Here is a 24454-nt window from a genome sequence, read left to right as displayed (position 1 = left end):
AACAGCGAGGGGCGGAGCATGGCAGGGAGGGGCGGGGCCGAGAGGCCCGGCGGAGAGGGGGTGTGGCCGGCTCTTCCGCGCCGTGGCCCCGCCTCTCCCTCCCTCTCCGCCGGTCCCTCGTCTGGAGAGAGGCAGGCAGCTATCCAAGGGGGAGCCTGGCAGCAGTGCAGGCGAGCTCCTCTCGGGGTCTGGCCGACGTGGAGCGGGAGGACCCAGACCCGCACTACTCTCGATCGCTGTGCCCAGCCGTCCCTTCTCGCCATGTCCCACAGCAGGCACCGCGCCGAGGCCCCGCCGCTGGAGCGCGAGGACAGCGGGACCTTCAGGTCAGCGCCGGGCTGTCGAGGCCGCAGGCCCAAGACGGGTGGGCAGTGGGGCAGGGGCGGGGAGCCAGCTGTCGGGCTGCATTCTGGGTAAAGCCCCCTCCTTCCCCAGGCACGGCACTGGGCCCGCCCTCCGGGCCCCGGGATCTGCCGCGCGCCCCGCCCCTCCGGCAACTATCAGATCTGGAGGATGTGACCCGAGGTGCACGGACCCGGGTGTAGGCTTGATCTAGCCTGCAGCTCCCGAGCCCACCCGGTTTCCTTCAGCATCCCTCCCACTGCGCTCAAGTTCTCTCTATACAGACCTCTCCACCCTTAGCTATGGGCTGCAGCGCTCAGAGACAGGTGCGCCCAGGCCTTGCCACTGACCCTGGCTGCTGGGGAGCTTTTATATCACTATTTGCGGCTGTCAAAACTGACAAGGGGATGCTTTTGCTTCCCTTTCAGCTTTGACCTGTAAAGCATACATTTTTTTCTGGTTTTTGCAGTTTGGGCAAGATGATAACAGCCAAGCCTGGGAAAACACCGATTCAGGTATTGCACGAATACGGCATGAAGACCAAGAACATCCCTGTTTACGAATGTGAAAGATCCGATGTGCAAATACACGTGCCCACTTTCACCTTCAGAGTAACCGTTGGTGACATAACTTGCACAGGTCTGTATGAAGTTGACCCCCATGACCATGTGGACTGGCGGTTTTGACTGTGTTGCTTTTCAATTAGGAAAAGTGTCCCCTTTTACCTAAGACACCTATGGGAACAGACGAGACTCCAGCATCAACTTCATTTGTTTTGCTCCCTAGTTTATGTCTCCGTAAGATGTAAGAAACTCAGAAAGTATCCAAGCATCCTACTCATCTCTTCCTATAGCCAGGGAGCCTGCTAATGTTCCTCTTAAGAATTAGAAACTGGAAGTGTTCTTGGGGCTGTTATAGCTAGGTCAGTAGGGACTATTACCTTTCAAAGTTACAAATGCAGATGCTAGTAGGCATGACCTCGGAATTTTCTGAGTGTCCCTCTTACAGACGCATCTGGAACTTTGGATTCTTGGTACCACTCTTGAGTCTGTGTCCATGAAATATCAGGGGAAGGCAGAGGCTGCCATACTGTATCTCTCCGACCTCTATTGCACAGTAGCTTCTCGTTCTTGATACTATACAAGTATTTTGTATAAGATTGTTTCCCCTTTTTATTCATGAAGTAGCAAGTTCACAGACATTTTCATAAGCCATGTTGCCAAGGTCACACAACAATGAAGTTTCACAGTCCAGATTCATATCTTCTTTCAGCCTGAGTCTGAGAAAACGGCCACCAGAGTTGAAATTTGTAAATGTGAACATCATTTTCCTATATACTTACTTAGTTGAAAGCATAAAAAATGTTGAGTAATTTAATTTGTAAATATACAAAGAAAAAAATTAGGAAAAGCTAAAGTCCCACTGTCTAGTAGTCTGAATATGTTGTATGTTTGTATCTGGGAGTCTGGGGTTACCGACAGTCATTGAAGCCAATTCAAAAGTTGAAACTCTTTTTATTTATTTATTTTTGTGTGGGGTGGTGGTGGTGGATGGATTGTAGGTATAGGCTGGAAGGTTCCTTATAGGAATCCACAAGGATAGATTGAATTTCTACTGTAGCTGTTCATTTCTCAAATATTTGTGAGGAGTGTTCAAGAAAACCAAAGCCATTTCCCCCTTTAATTGCATTTTAGGTTAGAGATGAGCAACTTATTTCAACCCATAGAATGATTTCGTTGCTACTTCATAACTCTGATTTGCTACTGTTATGAATCATAATGTAAATATCTGATATTTGACCCCTATGGGGGCTGAGAACCGTTGGTGTAGACCATTGTTATCTTTCACTTGGACTAAAGTTCTTGTGTTACTGCTCTTTGAATTTGGAGTCTTGTGGTATCCATTCTCTGCATGACAGCTAGTGTTCTTAGTTGCTGTTTGGAGGCAGATGCTCCCGGTGTAGCCCCCAGCTGACCTTGAATCCCTTGTCGTCCTGCCTCAGCCTCCCAAATTCTGGGCTTATAGGTATGCACCGCCATCGCCTAACTCAGAATGCTTTTTCTAGCATTCTAATATATCTTCCTCTTTCTTTACAGTCCATTTAGTGATGTTCCCATTGCCTGAGTGTTTAAAATAAACCCCAACTTGTTAACATGATTTACAACCTTCCTAAAACATCAGCAAGGAGCCTCAATACCACAAGAGTACTTGGTAGGAATACAGAGTATCGGGTCCTTCCCAAATGGTGAGATCAGAGTATATGTTAAAAGTTCCCCGGCGAGCCAGGCGGTGGTGGCGCAACCCTTTAATCCCAGCACTCTGGAGGCAGAAGCAGGCGGATATCTGTGAGTTCGAGACCAGCCTGGGCTACAGAGTGAGTTCCAGGAAAGGTGCAAAGCTACACAGAGAAAACTTGTCTCAAAAAAAAAAAAAAAAGTCCCTGGCAATTCTTATATACGTGAAGGTTTGGAAAGGACAAACTTACAATACACTTCATTTCTTCCTCCACCCGTGCATCTCTGAATCCCTCCCATCAAGCTCACAGGCTTTATTTATATTCAGCTGCTTGGGGCCTTGAGAACACCGAGTGCTCTGTTGCCCTGCAACCTTTGTAGGTGCTCCTCGGCCTTCAGTGTTCTTCCAGTCCTTGATCTCCCAATCCTCAGCCCTCCCTCACTTTACCAGCTTTGACTTGTCTTCCAGGAGTCCATATAGTTCTCTCTTGTCTCCAAGTGTAACTAAGCTGCTAATTTTTTCCTTTTTGATTTTGACACAGTGTCTGGTGGGAGCTCAAGCTGGCCCTTAATTCCCAATCCTCCTGCCTCAACCTTCTGAATAGGTGGGATTAGATGGCCATACCTGGCAAGCTGCTGTCTTGTATGCCTCCTTATAGCTTACCCTGAGGCTTGTTATAACATGCCCTTTGTATTTCAGCTATCTGTTAACAGACATTTGGCTGTCTGTCCTAGAGAGCAAGAGATTCTGTTTAGTCCCATGACATATCCCAAGTGTCTGTTTTAGTAGATACGAGAGTAGAGGGCTTTGTGTACTCTGACCCTTGAGGGTCACACTTGAAAACATTCTCTGTGTGTTTGGGGATTTGAAATCAGAAGGAAAAGAAGGACTTCACCATTTGCTTCATGTGATGGTTGAGATGAAGAGTTCAGTCTTCCCCCATCCTCCCATGTCTACCCATGTTAGCTCTACGGATTGTGAGGAAGACTTAGGACATAAGTTGCTCCTTGCGTGTGTCAGCCCTGTTCCGCTGCACTCCAGGTGTAAGCCTGCCTGCCGAGCCAGAGCAGGGACTGTCGGTGGCTTCTTTAAAGAAAACTCGCTGCACAGGAACTTCTCTGTCTAGGAAGAAAGGAAGAACTGTAGTGAGTCTTTTTCTGTCCCACCAGCCAGCCCCCAAATAATGACCTGCAGACTTATTAATTATGAAAGCTCAGCCTCAGCTTTGGCTTGTCCCACTGGCTCCTATACTTAAATTAACCCACTTATTTTAATCTACGTTCTGTCGCGTGGCTCGGTTACCTTTGATCTGTACCGTATGTCTGACTTTAGAGTCCCACTGATGTCTCTCGCATGCCTAGATTCATCTCCTACTTCCTCTTTCTCTGCCCAGAAGCCCATGCCTATACCTCCTGCCTATCTATTGGCCATACACCTTTTTATTACAGTCACAGTAATACAGTGTACAAATATCCTCCCACAACAAAGAGCAAAATACTAAGTTCTGTTTCATCAGGAGGTGTGATATGATCTAGATTATTCCTATTTTATATAATACATACAGATATAATATAGAAATAGTGTTTTATATAGGTATGCATAAACTCCAATAAATAATAACTGGCTTTCATATGTTGACTTCACATGTTGAGGGTTTTAATAATGTAACTGCATGTAATGGATGGTTTCAACAGCAAGCCTGTATACAGTGGCTTTGTGTTGCGCTGTGACCACAGCTGTGAAACCCACACTTCCTCACAGAGACTGAGAATTTTCCCCCCTGTCTCTAATTCAGGCGAAGGCACGAGCAAGAAGCTGGCGAAGCACAGAGCCGCAGAGGCCGCCATAAACATTCTGAAAGCCAATGCAAGTATTTGGTGAGCTCAATTTCTTTGTATTCTGCCGCTCAAAATTTTCATGGCTGAGGTAAGATGAACGTGCTCAGAAGAGCAGTGGAGTGAACGGTTGGTGGTGTCCTCACTCTGAAATTCCGTATCCGGGAAAGTCTGCCACTCATTAAAGACAGGGAAAGCCTGTTCAGTCTGGCAGTTCGCTGTTAAAGAAGGCTGTCATGAACTAGGCTTGACTGGTTCGTGTTGGAGTTCAATCAGGGTTTCCGGCAGATATTACTATTCTTAATATTCAGGGTATTGATTTGTTAATTAATTGATTATTTGTATACTGAGGGAAATACGGTGTAAGATGGAAAAGGGTGAGTAAAAATAGTACTTTTTTTTTTTGGTTTTTCGAGACAGGGTTTCTCTGTGTAGCTTTGCGCCTTTCCTGGAACTCACTTGGTAGCCCAGGCTGGCCTCGAACTCACAGAGATCCCTCTGGCTCTGCCTCCTGAGTGCTGGGATTAAAGGCGTGCACCACCACTGCCCGGCTTTTTTTTTTTTTTAAGAGATGGTCTTCCTCTGTTTTTTGGAGCTTACCTGGCCTCAAATTCACCATGTAGCCCAGGCTGGACTCCAACTAATGGTCCTCCACCTCATCCTCCTTGATGCTGGTGTTATAGGCATATGTCACTTTACCTATCTGAAAGTACCCTTAGGAGTTCTCATTTGGAAAAAGGAGGCAAAGTGTCCTTTCCCTGTATCAAGTACAGGGTATGTTAAGGAGGGTAGTAATTCCAGACACTTCCAAAAGGAAATGTCTGCCACTGTCAGCGCCTTTAGAACGAGCATCGGTCTTGAGCATTGTGTGTCTCATCAGTGGTGTCTCTGATTCACACTGGGTCCACTGTGGAACACGGCATACCTTCAGTTTCCTCCCTTACAGGCACCCAGAGGTGCCTGGAGTTCAGATATCATGTGATATTTGCCCATAGTTGGCCAAAGGGCCAATGGAGTTTAGGGTAGACTGGTCTTTTGTTCTCCAGCCATAGTGAGAGTATATTTAGGTCCCATCCAGTAGCTCTCTATTTCTCAGTCACTCTGAAGCGTTTGGGTAATTCAAAGCTAGTGGCCTGTTTACCTTTGTGATAAGTGCTTGCCTCAGACCAGCCTTGGATCTCACAAGGTGATGCTTATCCCTCTGTATGTGAGTACGTAGGCTGGCCTTCAAGTCACACTTCCTGTAGTGCCGCTCTTGAGCCCTGCCACCTGTTGGTGGTGGCCCTCCTGTCCTGGGCAGCCCAAAGGTCATCCCAGAGTGTTGGGTACATTGGCAGAAATCAACAAACCGCATGTCCTCTCTGCCCCCGGGCACTTCGCTTTGTCACCGTGAAAGGCTAACAAACTTTACTATGTATTTGTGCTTCTTGACAGATAAGATGAGAATTACTAAGCTGTAATCAGGCCCACGGTTGGCCTGATTTAATACAGAGACTTTCTCACTTCTCCATCCCAATTATTTGCGTAGCTTCGGCATGCGGCATTGTAAGTGAACACTCGTCTATCTCGTCAGCCTGGGTTAAACTTGGCAGTTGGAGGAGATGGCAATGGCAGAGCCTCGTGTGTCACGGCAGCAATGACTTGAGTTTCTTAGTCGTTGTCAGCATGGAGTGCAGCTTCTTCGGGACCAGGCACCATGATTTCCAACTCCCCTGATTATAATCCACACACACACACATGCTAGAACCAGACTCATGTAGGGCACCTACTTTATGCAAGATGCATCAACATCTCAGAAGATTAACCCTATACTAAGCAGACGACAGAACAAATTTTTCTTGCCTAGATTTCTGGATGAAAAAAACATTTATAGCCTGTGTTACTGTTGCTAAAGCTAGATTTCGTGACTAAAGGTTTTTTTGTTGTTATTGTTGTTTTGTTTTGTTCTTTTAGTTGTTTTAAGAGGCTGGAGGGATGAGTCAGTGCTTAAGAGTACTGGCTGCTCTTCCAAAGGTCCTGAGTTCAATTCCCAGCAACCACATGGTGGCTCACAACCATCTATAACTGTAGTCCCATGAGGTCTGTTGCCCTCAGACAAAACACTCATACACATAAAATACATAAATAAAAGTAGTTTTAATAGTAATGTGCTTTGTACACACACACACACACACACACACACACACACACACACGTAATTTTTAAGAACTCCATACATGCCTCTCTGTCACTCTTGTCCTCTCCCCTCCTCCTTGTCCAACCCTCCTCTCCATCCCAAATTCATGATCTCTTCTTTAAGTTTTATAGTTATATGTGCTTTTTCTGAAACTGTTTTTAGATTTAGTTATTTTTCTTTTGTGTGTATGAGTGTTTGGCTTGCATGTATGTATGTGTACTGCATGCATGCCTGGTGCCCACAGAGGACAGAAGGAAGTGTCTGATCCCTAAAATTGAAGTTATGGGTGGTTGTTAGCCATCCTGACCCCTTGGGAACTAGGACCCAAATCCATGTGCTCTATAAGAGTAGCAAGTGTATTTAACCACAGCCATCTTTCCAGCCCTCCATACGTACATATTAAGTATTTTCTGTTATGTGCAAAGCTTATAAAAGTAAGTAATGCATAGTTCCTACCACTAAGTAGTAGTCAATGTGAGTCAGAAGAAGTTAGGTGAGGAATGGACAGGCTGAGTGCAACAGGGAATAATTTATGATCAAACAACTTTTTAAAGAGGCAGACTAAGTTTTTTAATACGGGGTCTTGTATAGCTCAGGCTAGCCTCAGACTCACTGTGTGTAAGGCTGGCTTTGACCTCCTGATCCCCCTGCCTCTGCCTCCAGCGTGGCAAAATTATAGGCATGTGCCAATAAGTTCGGTTCCAAATGGTACAGTGTTTCAGAAGAATGAGAGATTTATGATCGGTTGAGGTAAAAGAATAAGCATCTGGAAATGATGCTTGACATAGCTCTTGGATGATGGGTCGATCAGATTCTCAGAGAAGTCGGAGTGAGGGGCATTCAGTCCTTGTAAAAGGGATGGAAGAGCTTAGGCAGAGGAGATTAAATAGAGAATACATTGTCATTTATTTATTAGCTCAGAGCAAATCGTTTTATTTAATAACACTTTTATATAATGTTTAGCTTTGCAGTTCCTGACCCTTTACTGCCTGATCCATCCAAACAGCCAAAGAACCAGCTGAATCCAATTGGCTCGTTACAGGTAAGTCAGTTTCCCATACTGTTTGTCTACTGACTAAAGTATAATGAATTTGTTTATCACCGAGGAAAGACAAGCAGTTGATATTTTAAACATAATGGGGACATGTGATTATTTTGTTCTCTCTCTCTCTTTCTTTCTTCCTTCCTTTCTTTTCTTTCCTATGTTTCTGAGACAGGGTTTATGTGGCCCTGGCTGTCCTGGAGCTCACTCTGTAGACCAGGCTGGTCTTGAACTCTCAGAGATCCACCTACATCTGCCTTCTGAGTGCTGAGATTAATGGCGGCCTGTGTCACTAGGCCTCAGCAATGAATATTTTGTTTTTTAAGTAGTGATCATTGCATTTTCCGTAGCTAACTTGGGATTATTTCCTTATTAAGCTGTTTTGGACTTTCTTCTTGTTCAGTATTTGCCTTTGTTTGGTGGAATCCTCGTCACTTGGTAAAAGAGGCCATGGTGTAACAGGATAGAGTATTAATACTTGTCTTAGCCAAAAGGCCAAGAAGCAGTTGGGTAGTGGGTTTATGCTTTAAGAACATGGCCGTTCTCTCTGTTCTTGTTTAAAAAAAACTTCTTTGTACTTCTGTTGAGACAGAATTTACACAGAACCATGGTTGTTTAACTAAATTCAAGAGGAGAGAGGCGGCCTACATAATTGCTTAATTCTAGCAAAAAAGAAAAGAGAAAAATACATGTAGCCTGCTCTTCTCATTGACTCCAGGCATCAGTCTCTGTGGCCCAATAGGAAAGTACTGCCAAAGGCACAAAACTGCTTTGCTTTCAGCATTATGATGTAAGATATAAAATGTGGGCATGCCTGTGGGAAAAAGAAGGTGTTCCCTCAGTTTCCCTTGGCCAGTGCCGTGATCCTTTTCAAGCTCGTTACTAGGACCAGGATCAAAGGATTGAGCTACCAAATTGTTCAAATGACTACTGTGATCTCCTTGATTTTACAGGAATTGGCTATTCATCATGGCTGGCGACTTCCCGAATACACCCTTTCCCAGGAAGGAGGACCTGCTCACAAGAGGGAATATACCACAATTTGCAGGCTAGAGTCATACATGGAAACTGGTACTTGATTCTTGCAACTAGAGGCGTTTGCGATATTTTCAGATGGTGAATTGTCATAGAAATTTCTGTCATGTGACTTTTTGAATAGTGGTATCTCTTTTCTATAATCTTTGACTTTCTGAGTGTTCTGTGACTGAGTTGCATCTCCAGTTGTTTCATGGTTTTGTTTTTGAGACAGGGTCTCTCTATCTGTGTTTGTAGCACTGGCTGCTCTGTAGACCAGGCTGACCACGAGCTACCTCTGCCTCCCAAGTGCTGAGATTAAAGGTGTGAGCTATCATATCTGGCTAGCTCCAGTTTTAAAATCTATAAAACTAAAGTATAGAAGTCGAGCTTTAACATGTCTTTCAGTCTCAGTGTCTCCTATACCCTTATTATTGTATTTTTTTAAATTCACATAGTTGTCATCTTATAAAAGATTATAAGCAAGAAATAGACATTAAGAGTTAGGGGTTATAATTCAAGTGTATTTGATAAATCTAATTGGTCAGAATTAAACTAAACATGATTCATGTGCTAGGTATAGGGAGAAACTTTGTAAGTGCTACAAAGTTTCAAAGTATAGTTATTAAGAAAATCTGTTAAAGAAAAGAATTACTGGGCCGCCGAATGGCTTTGTGGGTAAACGGCTTGCTGCAGAAACATAAGCACCTGAGTCTGAATCTTCCGCACCCACCCATGGCCGGGGCACTGAACGAGGCACACAGATTCCCTGGGCCTCACTGGCCAGCTGGTGCTGCTAAATAGTGAGGTCCAGGTTCAGGGAAAGATCCTGTTTGGAAAAAAATTAAAACAACAGCAGACATGGAGAGCAACAGAGGGAGACACCGAGTGTTGATCTCTGGCTTCTCTTTGTACCAACATGGGTGGACCCAGCCACACACACATGTATTTACATGTACACATCAGACACAGACACAGACACATACACACACACACACACACACCCACACACACACACACACACACACAAATACTTTCAAAAATAATTAATGGTTGGTTGAGGACTAGCAGTATGGCTTAGTGATAGAGCACTTACCTAGCATATGTAGATCCCTGGCTTTCACTGCCAGCAACACACACACATACAGACACACACATACACACACACACACACATACACACACACACATACACACACACACATACACACACACACATGCACACACACATACACACACACACATATACACACACACATACACACACACTAATACTTGCGTGTGTATATTTTAGTGAGGCAGCTAAATGGTGACAGACTTAATAAAGGTGAGCACAGAAGGATTTTGGAGGTAGGGTATATTGAGATTCATACACTATGTATTATAACAAACAAAAAATTTAATGTGATAAGAAAATACTGGTGCAATATGTGAAAATCCTGAGGTATTCACTAATAAAACATTTGGTCAGCCGGGCGGTGGTGGCGCACGCCTTTAATCCCAGCACTCAGGAGGCAGAGCCAAGTGGATCTCTGTGAATTCGAGGCCAGTCTGGTCTACAGAGTGAGATCCAGGACAGGCACAAAGCTACACAGAGAAACTCTGTCTCGAAAAACAAACAAAAAAGAAAAAGTTGGTCATTTTCTGTGAACATTAATTTCTAAATCTACTGTTTCTTTCTTTTATGTAGGAAAGGGGGCATCAAAAAAACAAGCCAAGAGAAATGCTGCTGAGAAATTTCTCGCCAAATTTAGTAATATTTCTCCAGAGAACCACATTTCTCTAGTAAGTAATAATCAGTTAGGATTCTAATGTCACTAGACATCTCCCACTACAGGAGATGTCCCTTCTTTTCTTGTACTGACACTTCAGAGTTGCGATTTTTAAAAATCTCTGCTTTGCTGAGTTATGTGTGACTCCAGTTTCTGTTGCCTCCCGTGTGTGAGCTAGAGTTGGTTCAGGAAAAAGGACCTGGGAGACACAGCAGATTCAGAATCTCAGGATGGGGTCTGAAAATAAGAGCTCAGTGTGACTCAGTGGTGTGCTTTGTGCTTAGCATGCAGGGGGTCTGAATAAGCAAATCAACAAAGAGCCGGCCAGTGGAGCTGGTTTTATGCATCCGTCCCTTTGTGTTCCTTATCTGTCCATTAATGGTCATTTGGTGAGCTTGCACTGTGCTGGGTACTGTGGTGCGTACCCAGCTCCTTCTGCCTGTAACCAGTTTAATAGCCGGCTGAAAGAGGACCGACTGCTACAGACAGTCCAGGTGGAAGGAGGTACGAGGACACAGAGGAGGCACCCAGCCAAGACCAGGGCTTCAGGAAGGCCTCCAGGAGGAAGTAACGTCTAAGCTGAGACATACAGGATGAAAGTCGGGGAAGTAAATTCCAGAGCGAAGATGACAAGTGCAAAGTCTCTGGAGTTAAACACCATATGTAGTCTAAGAACCGCAAGTGGTTGGTTAGTCCAGACCATGGTGTAGAAGAGGGAATTCTCAGAGTGACGCCAGGCAGGCAGAGAGATCGCATCTTAAAACGGCTAACTCAACTAAAGAGGTTACCATGTATACTGAGCATAGTGCAAAGTCATTAACAAATTTTATCTTGACAGGAAAAAAATCTAATTTGTTTGTTAGAAAGGAAATCACTTGGTTGGATTATAGGGAATAAATGAATATTAGGGTCAGAGAGACCCCTAGAGTGGTGTCATAGAAAGCAGATGCAATATGATAACATAAACTAAGGTAGGGGCAGAGGAAGTCGAGAGAAATGAGTCTGTTTTGAAATGACTTTCAGAGGGGCTGGAGAGATGGCACCGGGGTTAAAAGCTCTTGCAGAGGACCCAGGTTTGGTTCCCAGCTACCACATCTGGTGGCACAAGTGTATCAGGATCCTCTCGGAGCTTATGGTTCACTTACAGGGAAAAAAAGAAACAATCTTTCCAGTAGATGCTAAAAAGATATCTGTAGCAATCATAACTGATAAAAAAAATCCAAAAGTATTAAAATCCTGGTTATATGTCTCTGTATTACAATCATCTCATTAAAATAAAAAACAGGACCAAGTAAGAGGTTTTTTTTTTTGTTTGTTTTAATTAAAACTGCTTGGCCATTAGCTCAGGCCTACCACTGACTAGCTCTTACATTTAAACTCAGCCCAGTTCTGTTAATCTATATGTTGCCACATGTTCCATGGCTTTACCTGTTTGCCATTACATGGTGCTCCCTGGACGGCAGGCTGGCATCTCCTGACTCAGCCTTCCATTTCCCAGAATTCTCCTTGTCTGTTTATCCTGCCTGTACTTCCTGCCTGGCCACTGGCCAATCAGCAGTTTATTTATCAACCAATCAGAGCAGCACATATTCACAGCATACAGAGCATCCTACAGCACCTCCCCTTTTCTGTCTAATCAAAAAGGAAGGGTTTAACTTTAACATAGTAAAATTACATATAACAAAACAGTAATCAAGCAAGAATTATAGTTACAATATCTAGTCTATTTGTATTTGGCAAAATTAAAGAAAATATTCTATCTATCCTATATTTGTGAGTCTAAAGTTTTATATCGATTTTATCTTTTATCATAACCAAGGAAAATTATAACTATCTAGTCTTCAACTACATCAAAGACCTCAGAAGGATACAATATTCACTAAGTAAACAGGAAGAGCACTGTAAGCAACTTCCAAAACTCTGTAAATAACAGAGACAGCTGTCTGCCTGGACAGTCATCCAAAGTTCCTCTGCAACATTGGAGCATCCAAAGAGGTTTTATTTTATCTTGTTCTAGAAACATTAAGAACATAATTAGATGACAGGGAGCAGGATGAAGTTGGAAACAAGATGAGCCAGAAGTGATTGCTAGATGTAAATAATCGGATTAGATTCCTGTAAACCCCTGGAGAGCTGGGTACGGTGGCACATTTGAGAGGTAGATGCAAGAGGATCAGAAGTTTAAAGCTGCCTTTGGCTACATAGCAAGTTCAAGGCATCCCTGAAATAAACGAGACCCTGCCTCAAAAACAAACACCTACTATAAACAATGGCAGCATGTATCATTAAATTAATGTACAAAATCAGTAGGTTTCACTTCCTTTAGTCTTACAAAAGTACCAACTAGAGTAGTTAAAAAGGAGAAGATTAAATGTATTGCACAGGGGAAAGAGATTGAAGGTGAGGAGAGGCTGAGGAAGGGGATTGCCCTCTTTTCCCACTCGTGGGCTTTTTGATTGTCGTGTCTATGAGTAGATGTACATAGACTAACAAAAACCTGCGAGTTGGGAGCTGGTTCAGATGAAGTGCTTGCCATACAAGCATAAGGCCCGAAATTCAGAAATCCAGCCCCCATAAAGAAGCCGGGCTCGATGGCCTGTAACCCCAGTGCTGGGAAGACAGAGGCAAGAGGATCCCCGAGGCTTGCTGGTCAGCCAGTCTAGATGAGTCTGTGAGCTCCAGGTCCACGGAGAGCTTTGACTCAAACAATAAGGTGGGGAATGATGGAGGAAGATGGCAAATGTTGACACATGTGTAAGCTATTCTCACACATGCTACATGCATGCATACACCATGCCACATACAAAACACACACACACACACCAAAACATTTTAAAAATTAAAAAAAAAAAAAACACTTTCTGGAAAGATAGAAAATCTATTCTGAAAAAAAGATATACTAGAAAAAAGTCAATATTTTTTTTATAAACCCAAGAGCTACAAGTGTAAAAAAAAATCCATTTTCAATATTAAAAAATGGAGCGGTATATCTAGGGTAAACTTGAATAGAAATGTGCAAGGATTCACATGGGAGCACTTTGAAACCCTACTGAGGACTACAACAGAAATTAGATTATGTGGCATTATTTCTTCTTTTCACACAGATTTGCTCTAGTAAATATATAAAAATGTAAGTTGTCTTACTCTAAATCTACCAGAATTCAGTTTGGACCTCAGTAGGACTTTACTAAGCTTATCTGGAAAAAGCAAAAAGCAAATCCTTGAGCACAGCCAAGAACCCTAAAAAGCAAGAATTTGAAGTAGCCTAGGGTGCTTGCCCTCCCAGAGAATAAAGGAAATTGTAAAACTGTAGTAGCACAGGTTCCTGGTGGGAGAGCGGACAGAATGCAGGAGTAGGCGCAAATGTACAGATACCCAGTGATGGCCACAGTGATTTCGTGTCAGTACGAAAAGGGCTGGTTCACCTATGATGCAGACAGCTCATGGCGCAACAATACATTTTTAAAAAGCCCAGTAGGAAATTAGAAAAGAAAGAATACTCAGTTTATTCATGCAAAGTAAGATATTTTTACCTTTTTTTTTTTTTTTTTTTTTTTTTTTGGTTTTTCGAGACAGGGTTTCTCTGTGTAGCTTTGCGCCTTTCCTGGAGCTCACTTGGTAGCCCAGGCTGGCCTCGAACTCACAGAGATCCGCCTGCCTCTGCCTCCCAAGTGCTGGGATTAAAGGCGTGCGCCACCACGCCCGGCTATTTTTACCTTTTAAGTTAGTAAAAGCTACAGTGTTTAGTAACTGATATTAGTGAAAGTGTGAAAATTCAAGCACCTTCAGTTGGTGGATATATAGACTCGTTCAGAAATCGAACTGGAAGTATTTCTTACCTTTATTTGGGTGTGAGGTGGGGTCAGGTGAGTATGTGTGGAGGTCAGAGGGCAGCTTGTTGGGGGAGTCAGCTCTTGTCTTTTTACCATCTATGTCTGAGGGATCAAACCCATGAGACTTGGCATCAAGAGTCCTTACCTGCTGAGCCATCTTTCTGGGCCAAGTTTCAAGAACTTATCAAAATAAAGCATTTCTGTTGGAGGTGTCTCTCCTAGGCCTAATGCTGGGAAGAAGCAACCCGGGGTCCTTTGGGAAAGCAGCCAGCGCTCTCGAGCCCTGGGTGTCTCTCCAGTCCCTAACCAGTGCTCTCAGTTACCCTGGTGCTGATGTTGGAACAGGCCCCGTTAGGAAACTAAATTTTCCTTCATCTCTGCTTTTTAGACGAATGTGGTCGAACATTCCCTAGGATGTACTTGGCACTCGTTGAGGAATTCCCCTGGTGAAAAGATCAACTTACTGAAAAGAAGCCTGCTCAGTCTCCCCAACACAGACTACATCCAGCTGCTTAGTGAGATTGCCAAGGAGCAGGGTTTTAACATAACATATTTGGATATAGGTATGGTTTCTTGTTCATCCTGACATGCTCCATCTCATTGCTTTTTGTTTTATTGTGGTTGATTCAGAGACAGAGTCTCGGTGTATCTCATGCTGACCTTGAGTACCTACCTGATCTTGGTCCAGCTCCCAAGTGATGGGATTATGGGAGCGAATGTCACACTATGCCCCATCTCTGTGGATTTTCATTTAATTCAATTTATACATCTGTTTAATGTGTGTGTGTGTGTGTGTGTGTGTGTGTGTGTGTGTGTGTGTGTGTGTGTGTGTACATGCATGCTTAGTGTCTGGATTTTAACGTCAGAACAACGTGTATCCCTGTTGAGTGAGATGTGGAGACCTAGCCTGTCAGAGCTTTGGAAAAGTAGAGCTTAGGGGCTGAAAGAACCTGAAATAGTCTCTGCAGCTACGCATCAAATGCAGAGTCTGAATAAATAGCATATGACGCAGCATCTGGGCAGCAAATGCAGATAGGTGGTCTGGAAGACAGCTGATGAGAGACCATTCCATAAATATTTATCAGCATCTTCAGTTTGCTGAAGGTCTGGACTACATAGAGGACTGAGCTGTCATGAACAGAACTAAGAAAAAAGAGAATGTGGGATAAGAAGAAAGCCTGAAAGGACTACTTCAAATCCACTAGGATGGCTACAGTCAGGAAAATGGGAAACAGCAAAAGTCTGTGAGATTCCAGTTTGGAACCTCATACATTGGTGGTCAGGTATAAAATGGTGCAGCTACCAGATTAGAAGATTATCAGCAACTCATGTGACCAAGAAACTTCACTCCTGGGAATTGAAACTAGTATTCAAACACCAGTAACGACATGTTCATAGTATACTTCCAAGAGCCAAGAAGTAGAAACAAGTCAGGTGTTCTTCAAGGAGTAAGTGGATAAACAAATGGTTGAGTGTACATTCGATGAGATACCATTCAGCCCCAGAAAGAAATGAAGTTCTAATTCCTACCACAATGTAGACAGACTTGAAGAGTACCGTGCCAAGTGAAAGAAACCAGACCCAGAAGGCTCCAGTGTGATCCAGCGGAATAGTCAGTAGAGGTTAATCCATGCAGTCAGCACAGGCTGGTGGGTGTCAGGAGTGGGAGAGGAGGGGCTTGGAAGGATAACTGTCTAAGGGGTGCAGGTATCCTGTCAGGTTATGGAAACGATGTGGAAATGAATAGAGCTGTGAATGTAGTAAATGCCATGGAATTGTTCAGTTTAAAAATAGTTGACTTTATGTCAATTTTTCTTTTATTGAAGGAAAAAGTCTTTGCTGCAGTGACTAGAAAGCCCTTCACTCATTCAGTAATCCTATTGCTATTGGGATAATTTCCTTGAAATTAATGACTAAATAATATCACTTAACCATGGTCACTTCAAAATTATTGTTGATTGTGTATGTATGTGTGCCACAGCATGTATGGGAGACAAAGAGGACAACTTTGTGGAGTCAGTTCTCTCCTCCCATCTTCACATGGGCTCCAAGGATCAAACCCAGGTCTCTAGGTTTGTGCCACAAGAGCCTTAGCCCCCATAGCCACTCTAAATAAGTGACACTTTATATTTCAAACTTATTTCTTCCCCTCACTTAACTGTCTTCAGTGAGTGACTCATCAGTCAATGAGAACATTTGTTTCCTGGGCTTCTGTGTTGATCTTAGGACACTGTAACCGAGACTTCTGCACAGACTTCAAACCAAAGATCAGGAAAGAAAGCATGGGGTGGTCTCTCCATGCATCAAGTTTACTCTGCTTAAATGCCTGCTGAAAATGACTTCCTAATGGAAAATACAATCTTGCCTATTCTTTAGTAAATGGTTCTTTCCTATTAAGACATGTGCTGTGGTTCAGTAATTTGCACACACTCTCCTACTGGTCACATTAGAGTTCCCTTGGAGGTATCTTAGAAATGCAGGCGCCCTGATTTCTGATAGAGTGGACTAACATGAAGTCTAGACATCAACCTTTCTTTCAGTTTCCTTTGGGTAACTATGAAACAGTTTGAGAGCCCCTGCAGATGAGCATGTGGGGAAGGTGGTGGAGGTTGTCTTCTTTTGGTTAGATTTTTTTTTTCCTCGAGTGTCTTACTTTATAGCCGAGGCTAGCCTAAACGTTGCTTTATGGCCAGGCTAACCTAGGACTCGCTGTATTGCTCAGGCTGGCCTAGAACTGGAAGTCCTCTATCTCCACACACATGCTATAGAATTCAGGTGTAAGCTGGCATACCCAACTCCCTGTCTGTGTTTTGTTTGTTTAAGTATTGATGAATGAATGAGGTAGTGTGCTATGAATGCTTAATGACCAAAAAAAAAGAAAAGAGCTTGCTTTGCACATGCCCAGCACTGACTGTCGATTTACATGTGTCGTTACAGAGGAACTGAGTGCCAACGGACAGTATCAGTGTCTCGCAGAACTGTCCACCAGTCCCATCACCGTGTGTCATGGCTCGGGCATCTCCTGTAGCAATGCACAGAGTGACGCCGCTCACAATGCTCTGCAATATTTAAAGATAATAGCGGAAAGAAAGTAGGCCTGGGGCAGCTTGGGAAATCTTTCCACAGCGCATAAATTCCCCTCGCACCTCTTCCCCAGGAAAACGTTGACTGTTATGTACGTCTGCGCGTCCTTTCCAGACCTCTTCAGATTCCGTCGACTTCCCAGATTTAATTGTCTCCTGGTAGTTGTTCTTAAGCTCTTTTTAATGGCTTCAACTTTGTATTGGTCTATTGTATTTATAAACTTTGTACCACACGGCAGAGTGTAGTGCCCGCCTTGCAGGATCAGGCTCGCAGGATGAGCTGCACGTTTGACTGACAGCGGAGAGAGGAAAGTGCTGCTGGCAACAGTCTCACTGGAGCTGGAACTCTCTTCTGCGCAGGGCTTTGTGACGCGAATTCTGCTGTAGACTAGAGTGTGGAGGGTTGTGTCGAATGTCACTGCTAATTTTCAGGGAACATGGTCGGTCTGCTCTGTATTTGAAACCACGGAATAAAGAGCTGTTCTTATAATGGAGGCTCTGCTTGTTTTATTAAATAGCTACTCACTTGATCTTAGCTTTGTCCTTTGTAGGTGAACATTGTTGTGAACATTTTCATTTGGATAGCTTGCTTTCTGTATGCCGCTAGCTTGCTGCAGAAATCCAAAGGTAAAATTCTGCAAATGTATGTGGGCATCACGTCTTGATTTTTTTTCTAAGCCTGTGCAACATTGTGTTTTCCTTGGACCTAACCATTTGTAGATGAGTTAGTGGTTTAAAAAAGCATTACTACAATTAGAAAATACAAATGATAACCATAGGAGCCCTTTCCAGTTCACTCAGTTCTTTCACAAGGATATTTCAAAGACGTGATTTGATTTAAAGGTTCGAAAAAGAGCTGGCGAGATGACTCAGCGGATAAAGGTGCTGGCTGCTGACCTTGACAACAAAGTTGATTCCCGGAACCCACATGATGGCAGGAGACAACTGATTCCCACAAGTTGTCCTCTGATCTCCACAGATGTGCTGTCGCGCACACACACACACACACACAATCCATCAGTACATAAATGTCAATATATTGCATTTGAGAAGTTGTGGGGAAAGCTTAGAAAAAGTTAGATTCTTCTTAAGTGCATGATGATTTAGTCCCGTCTGGGAGTGTGGCTGATAATTCTATCAGACTTCTTCATAATTGCCTTCACTGGAGAGAGCCACCAGTTAGGCCTCCTTTCCAGGGCAGCCTGCACCATACTGCCTCATATTGGGAACTCATCTCAGTTGCAGAGTTCCCCCTACACAAGGACAGCTACGTCTGCCTTGTGAGTGTTATGTGTTGTTTTGATTTGGCTTTGGTTTTTTGAAACGGGGACTCTACGTAGCCCTGGCTATCCTGGAACTCACTACATAGATCAAGCTGGCCTTGAACTCACAGAGATCCGCCTCCCAAGTGCTGGAATTAAAGGCCTGTGCCTCTACACCCGGCCAGAGACTGCCTTGTGATTACATTGTATATCCCCACTGCTCCACTCGGGCCAGAGAGATGCTCAGAGTAAAGGCACTTGCTGTGAAAGCCTGATGACTTGAGTTCAATCCCCAGATCCCACAGTGGAAGGAGAAAGACTCCCAGAACTTGCCCTTTGACCTTCCCATGCATGACACTGACATGAGCTCTCTCTCTCTCTCTCTCTCTCTCTCTCTCTCTCTCTCTCTCTCTCTCTCTCACACACACACACACACACACACACACACACACAACAAATAGGAAAATATTTTATAAAAGATTCTTCTTAACATTTTCCAAAGGCTATGTTGGAAATAAATTTTACTCTTGAAGGCAAAGTCCACTGTGACTAGTGCTGAATCCACACTGGAACAATATCATAATTCAAAGACATTCAAAATGATGAAGGAGTGTGTATCAGGTCTAAAATGGATGGATTTCACACCTGAGGGTTCAGTGTTGGGATTAAACAGCAGCTCTTAATAAATGGGAGAAATGGAATTTATTTTGATGCTCTGCAGTTCAGGTGACTCTGAAAAATAAACTTTTGAAAATGATTAAGAATATCATTTACCATGACAATTTTACTGGCTTGATAACCTACTAGGAATTGTTCAGACAGCAGACTATGATGGCTTTGTTATGCCATCATAAATAAAGCCAATGCCACAGAAGGACATTTGCTTTTCTTGGAAAATAACAGTAGTCCAAGATAGTATGACTTATGTTTAATTTTCTTTTTAAAGTTTATTACATTTTTACATGTTTTGTATGAAGGGTGAGAGATGAGGTAGTGTGGTGGTTTGAGAAAAAAATAGCCCCCAAATGGAGTGGCACTATTAGGAGGTATAGCTTTTTTGGCATAGGTGTGGCCTTGTTGGAAGAAGTGTGTCACTGTGGGGATGAGATTTGAGGTCTCCTTTGCTCAAGCTACGCTTAGAGTAACATACCAACTGTTTCTGCTGTCTTTGGATCAAGATGTAGAACTCTCAGCTCCTTCTCCAGCACCATTTCTGCCTGCATGCCATCATTAAGGTAATGGACTAAACCCTTGAAACTGTAAGCCAGCCCCAATTAAATGTTTCCCTTTATAAATGTTTCCCTTTATGCTGTGGTCATGGTGTCTCTCCCCAGGAATAGAAACCCTAACTAAGATAGGTGGGTACACAAGTGCCGTGGTGTACATATCCAATATTTATAGTATGATTTATAACAGTAGAAAAATTACCGTTATGTAGTAGCAAAGAATAACTATGGTTGGGGGTCACCACAACATGAGGAAGTGTATTAAAGGGTCGCAGCATTAGGAAGGCTGAGAACCACTGATCTACAGAGAACATTGTGTAATGAAGATGTGGCAGCTAGCTATTCAGTTGGTCTGAACATTAGAGAAGTCAAAATAAATTGAAATGGATAAGTGATCTGGCCCCATTTGTTTGGGCTGCAGCAAGATGCAGTGGGGAGAGGCTGAACTGGCTAGTTTTTCTGTCCATGCTGCTGTAAGTGAGTGGATGTGTTTCTGCAGCATTGTGTGTTCGTAGCTACAACTAGGCTTCTTAAACATGTTTACGTATGTTATTGGGAAAAATAGACGGAAGGACAGGCAGACTGCAAAACATAGGCTAAATCCAGGAAAAGACTAAGAGATCTCCAGTCATTCAACTGGTTAATTAATTAGTTAATTAAATATACTCAGGTTGGCTTTGAATTTGCTTGATCCTCCTAATTCAACCTCTAAAATGCAAGGAATACAAGTACAAATCACTATACATGGTTTATAATTTTTTGTAATATGATGAAAATTAAGGATTACCTGGTGGTAGGCTAAGAATAAAGGAGCCAGGGGTGTAGCTCAGTTGGTAGGATATTTACTGTGGTAGTTTGGATGTAATTGGCCCCCATAGTCTCATAGGGAAAGGCCCTTTTAGGAGGTGTGGCTTTGTTGGAGTAGGTATGACCTTATTGGAGGATGTGTGTCATTGTGGGGGCCAGCTTTGAGTTTTTCACTGCTCAGGATACCACCCAGTGTCTCAGTCGACTTGCCTGCAAGATGTAAGACTCTTAGCTACTCCTCTAGCACCATGTCTGCCTGCATGCTACCATGCTCCCCATCATGATGATAATGGTCTGAACCTCTAAACTGTAGGCAGGCCACCCCAGTTAAATATTTTCCTTATAAGAGCTGCTGTGGTCAGCAACCTAAGTCAGAAGCTCATATTTTAGTAAAAGGGGCACCTGTGGGGTCCTAGCCCCCGTTTGGGGTAACTGTTGCCTTGCTTGCTGACCTTGACCTTGATGTCCTCCCTATGCTAATTCTCTGCCAGGTTCCACCCTCCTGAATGCTTAAGGAAATTTCCTTGTCTGTGTATCCTGCATAATGGGTGTTAACAGCTTAGATGCAAGATTGTAAAACATCGGTAGTGAACTTATGCCCTTCTCCCATTGTGCTGTAAGCCTGTATTTAAGACCTCCTCCTTCCTTCAATAAACGGCATTCAGCATTAAAAAAAAAAGAATGTAGGAACCAAAACTCACACAATGACATGGAAGAATCTCACCCACACAATTTTGAACAATTACAAGCAAGATTATAGCACATGGTTTCATTTGGGTAAAGCACCCGGCAGCCAAAACTGTTGTGTGCAAGGTAATGGTTCCCCTAGGCAGAGAGATACAAGGACTGGAAGGACTCAGGAAAGGGCTTCTGGGGATCTGGCAATGTCCTTTTTCTTGAGCTGGATGTAAGATGCAAATTCCTTCCTTTTATGAAACTTAATTCAACTACATCTACTCTTATAGTTTGTGTATCATACTAAATACATGTTATTTTAAAAAAATAAAAGTTTCAAAAAAAGAGTTGCTGTGGTGGTCATGGTGTCTCTTCACAGCAATAGAAACCATAACTAAGACAGAAGTTGGTACCAGGGATTGGGGTATTGCTGTGATAGGCCTGAAAATGCTTTTATTTGAAAGAATATGGACCTTTGGACTGCGGATTAAAAAAGCAATTGAAGGCTAGGCGGTGGTAGTGCATGTCTTTAATCCCAGCACTTCGGAGGCAGAGCCAGGTGGATCTCTGTGAGTTCAAGACCAGCCTGGTCTACAGAGTGAGATCCAGGACAGGCACCAAAACTACACAGAGAAACCCTGTCTCAAAGAAAAAAAGAAAAGAAAGAAAGAAAGAAGGAAGGAAGGAAGGAAGGAAGGAAGGAAGGAAGGAAGGAAGGAAGGAAGGAAGAGAAAAGCAGTTGAATGGTTTAAGCACTGCTTAATGGGCCATACTAGTAGGAGCATGGAAGACAATGTTGCTGAGTGTGATTTGATGAGTTGTGGGGGCCTTGCTCAGGAGGATTCCGAGGAGAAGAATTTTAGTATGTTGCCTAGAGATTGTTCTCATGATATTTTGGTGAAGAATGTGGCTGCTTTTTGCCCTTATTTGAAAAGCCTGCCTGAGGCTAAAGTGAAGAGTTTTGGATTAATTCCACTGGAAGAGAAAATCTCAAAACAGCCCACTATAGACTCTGTTGTGTAGTTATTAGTGATAATTCTTTTTTTAAAAAAATTTATTTAAATTTGTTTTATGTGTATTAGTGTGAAGGTGTCAGATCCTCTGGACCTGGAGTTACAGACAGTTGTGAGCTGCCACGTGGGTCCTGAGAACTGAACCCAGGTCCTCTGGAAGAGCAGCCAGTGTTCTTAACCATTGTACCATCTCTCCAGCCCCTATGGGTTGTTTTTTTTTTATTTAATTATTATTTTTTAAATTTTTTTTTTGTGTGTGCATTGGTTTTTTGCCTGGGTGTATGTCTATGTGAGGGTGTTAGATCCCCTGGAACTGGAATTACAGACATTTGTGAGCTGCCATATGGGTACTGGGAATTGAACCTGGGTCCTCTGAAAGAGCAGAGACATGCTCTATGGTGATATTTTATTTGTACTGAAATGTGATTTTATTTGTATGTTAATAAATAAAATTGCCGGGGGGTCAGAGCTATTAGCAAGCAATAGCAAAAGCTGGGCTATGTTGGCCCATGCCTTTAATCCCAGCACTTGGTAGGCAGAGCCAGGCAGATCTCTGTGTGTTCAAGGATACATCCAGCATTGGAGACACACACCTTTAATCTCAATACTAACCATAGAAGACCTGGAGGTCTGTACAGACAGGCAGTGACAAGGCGGTCATGTGGTTGGGTTTACAACCAATGAGAGGGCAGAACAGAAAGTCTTTATAAAGACAGACACACAGGAAGTAGGTCTCTTTCGGAGAGGTAGGACCACCGCGAGAGAAAAGGTAAGGTTTTTAGCTCTGAGCTCTGACCTCTTGGCTTTCTTCTTTGCATTGGTTCTGTGTTTCTTATTTAATAAGACGGTTGGTTACTTCTACAATGCTCTTAACTGCTGAGTCACCCCTCCAGTCCATTAGTGATAATTCTAATGAAGATTTATAATGAAAAGGAGCAGGCTGGGCAGGGTAAAGTACAAAATGGAAATTTTGAGGAGAAAAAGAGCACCAGCAAGTGGAATGAGCTAAGTCCTGTGTTCAAGGAGATAAACAGATTAAGAAATGGAAGGAAGGAGTGATGAGCAGGAAAGGCCTGCCAAAACATAAGAGGATGCAATTTCATTTTAGCAGCATAAAAACTAAGGATAAACACCCCAGTAGAGCAAGTTCAGTGCTGTTCTTTAGTATTTTTGGTTTGTAGGAGTCCGATCCTGCCTCTTCAGTCTCTTTCTGTTTTTCAGTCTCTTTCTGTTTTCCAGCCACTTAGCTTCCCTCTGACCCCCCCCCCCCAACAAGGTTTCTCCGTGTAGTTTTGGTGCCTGTCCTGGATCTCACTTTGTAACTCAGGCTGGCCTCCAACTCATAGAGGTCCACCTGACTCTGCCTCCTGAGTGCTGTCATTAAAGGCATGCGCCACTGCCGCTCCCAGTTTCCAGCCACTTAGCTTAGGAGTCAATTCAGACAGCTTCCTCCATGCTCACAGAAGAGATGGAGACCTTTCATTTACTCTCTCTACCACAGAACCTAGCTCTGTAGAATACACAGAAGATGCCAAAACCATTACACTAAGAACAATTAGTCATTTGCTGAGAACATTTGTTGATCAATGATGGTGGCCCCACTCCAGAGCTAAGTTCTTGTTGCTGGTGACGTTATAGCCAGCACCAGGTCATAGCACAGCCCATTTCTTAGGGAGATACTGATGTGAATAAACATGTTGCTCTGTAGCTTACACCTATATTCATTAGTTTGATAATTTGAATCAATTAACATGTTTAGATACAAAGAATTTTCCTCATTGATAGATTTGCATTGCCCTTCAATGTGTAGCATATGCAATTATGTACAGTAAATTCTTGATGATGATAATGAGCAGCAAAGTAACTGGTCCCTATGTTTCCTTTTTATCATTAGAATAGACTCTACCCTATTGAAAAATAGCTCACTGTAAAGCAGCATGCAGTACCATGGGAGTAGGAGCCTCATACATCTTGTATTTACCACGTCTTGTGGGGTGGGGCTGGCTCGGGGGAGTGTGTAGCCGGAAGCCACACAGTGGCTTGCGTCTGACTTGTACTATCTAGATTTGTGTTAACACACTGTGTGACACAAGGACACATTTCACAGAGCACATTCCCTTTGTGAATGTAAAGAGAATGA

At 43.2% G+C, this 24454-nt stretch overlaps 1 protein-coding gene across 1 annotated transcript; it reads left to right on the top strand.

Moving 5' to 3' along the window:
* Positions 1–10: 10 nt before the first annotated feature.
* Positions 11–17821, top strand: Prkra (protein activator of interferon induced protein kinase EIF2AK2). Its single transcript, XM_006972481.4, has 8 exons — positions 11–326; positions 812–981; positions 4373–4454; positions 7552–7630; positions 8584–8701; positions 10334–10428; positions 14637–14811; positions 17186–17821. Exons 1-8 carry the CDS (start codon positions 19–21, stop codon positions 17341–17343), a joined length of 1185 nt encoding a protein of 394 aa, XP_006972543.2. The 5' UTR covers positions 11–18; the 3' UTR covers positions 17344–17821.
* The last annotated feature ends 6633 nt before the right edge of the window (positions 17822–24454 follow it).

The sequence above is a fragment of the Peromyscus maniculatus genome, chromosome 4, assembly GCF_049852395.1.
Source record: "Peromyscus maniculatus bairdii isolate BWxNUB_F1_BW_parent chromosome 4, HU_Pman_BW_mat_3.1, whole genome shotgun sequence".
Lineage (NCBI taxonomy): Eukaryota > Metazoa > Chordata > Mammalia > Rodentia > Cricetidae > Peromyscus > Peromyscus maniculatus.
The sequence above is the reverse complement of the archived record's forward strand: the minus strand, read 5'-3'. Positions and strand labels throughout refer to the sequence as shown.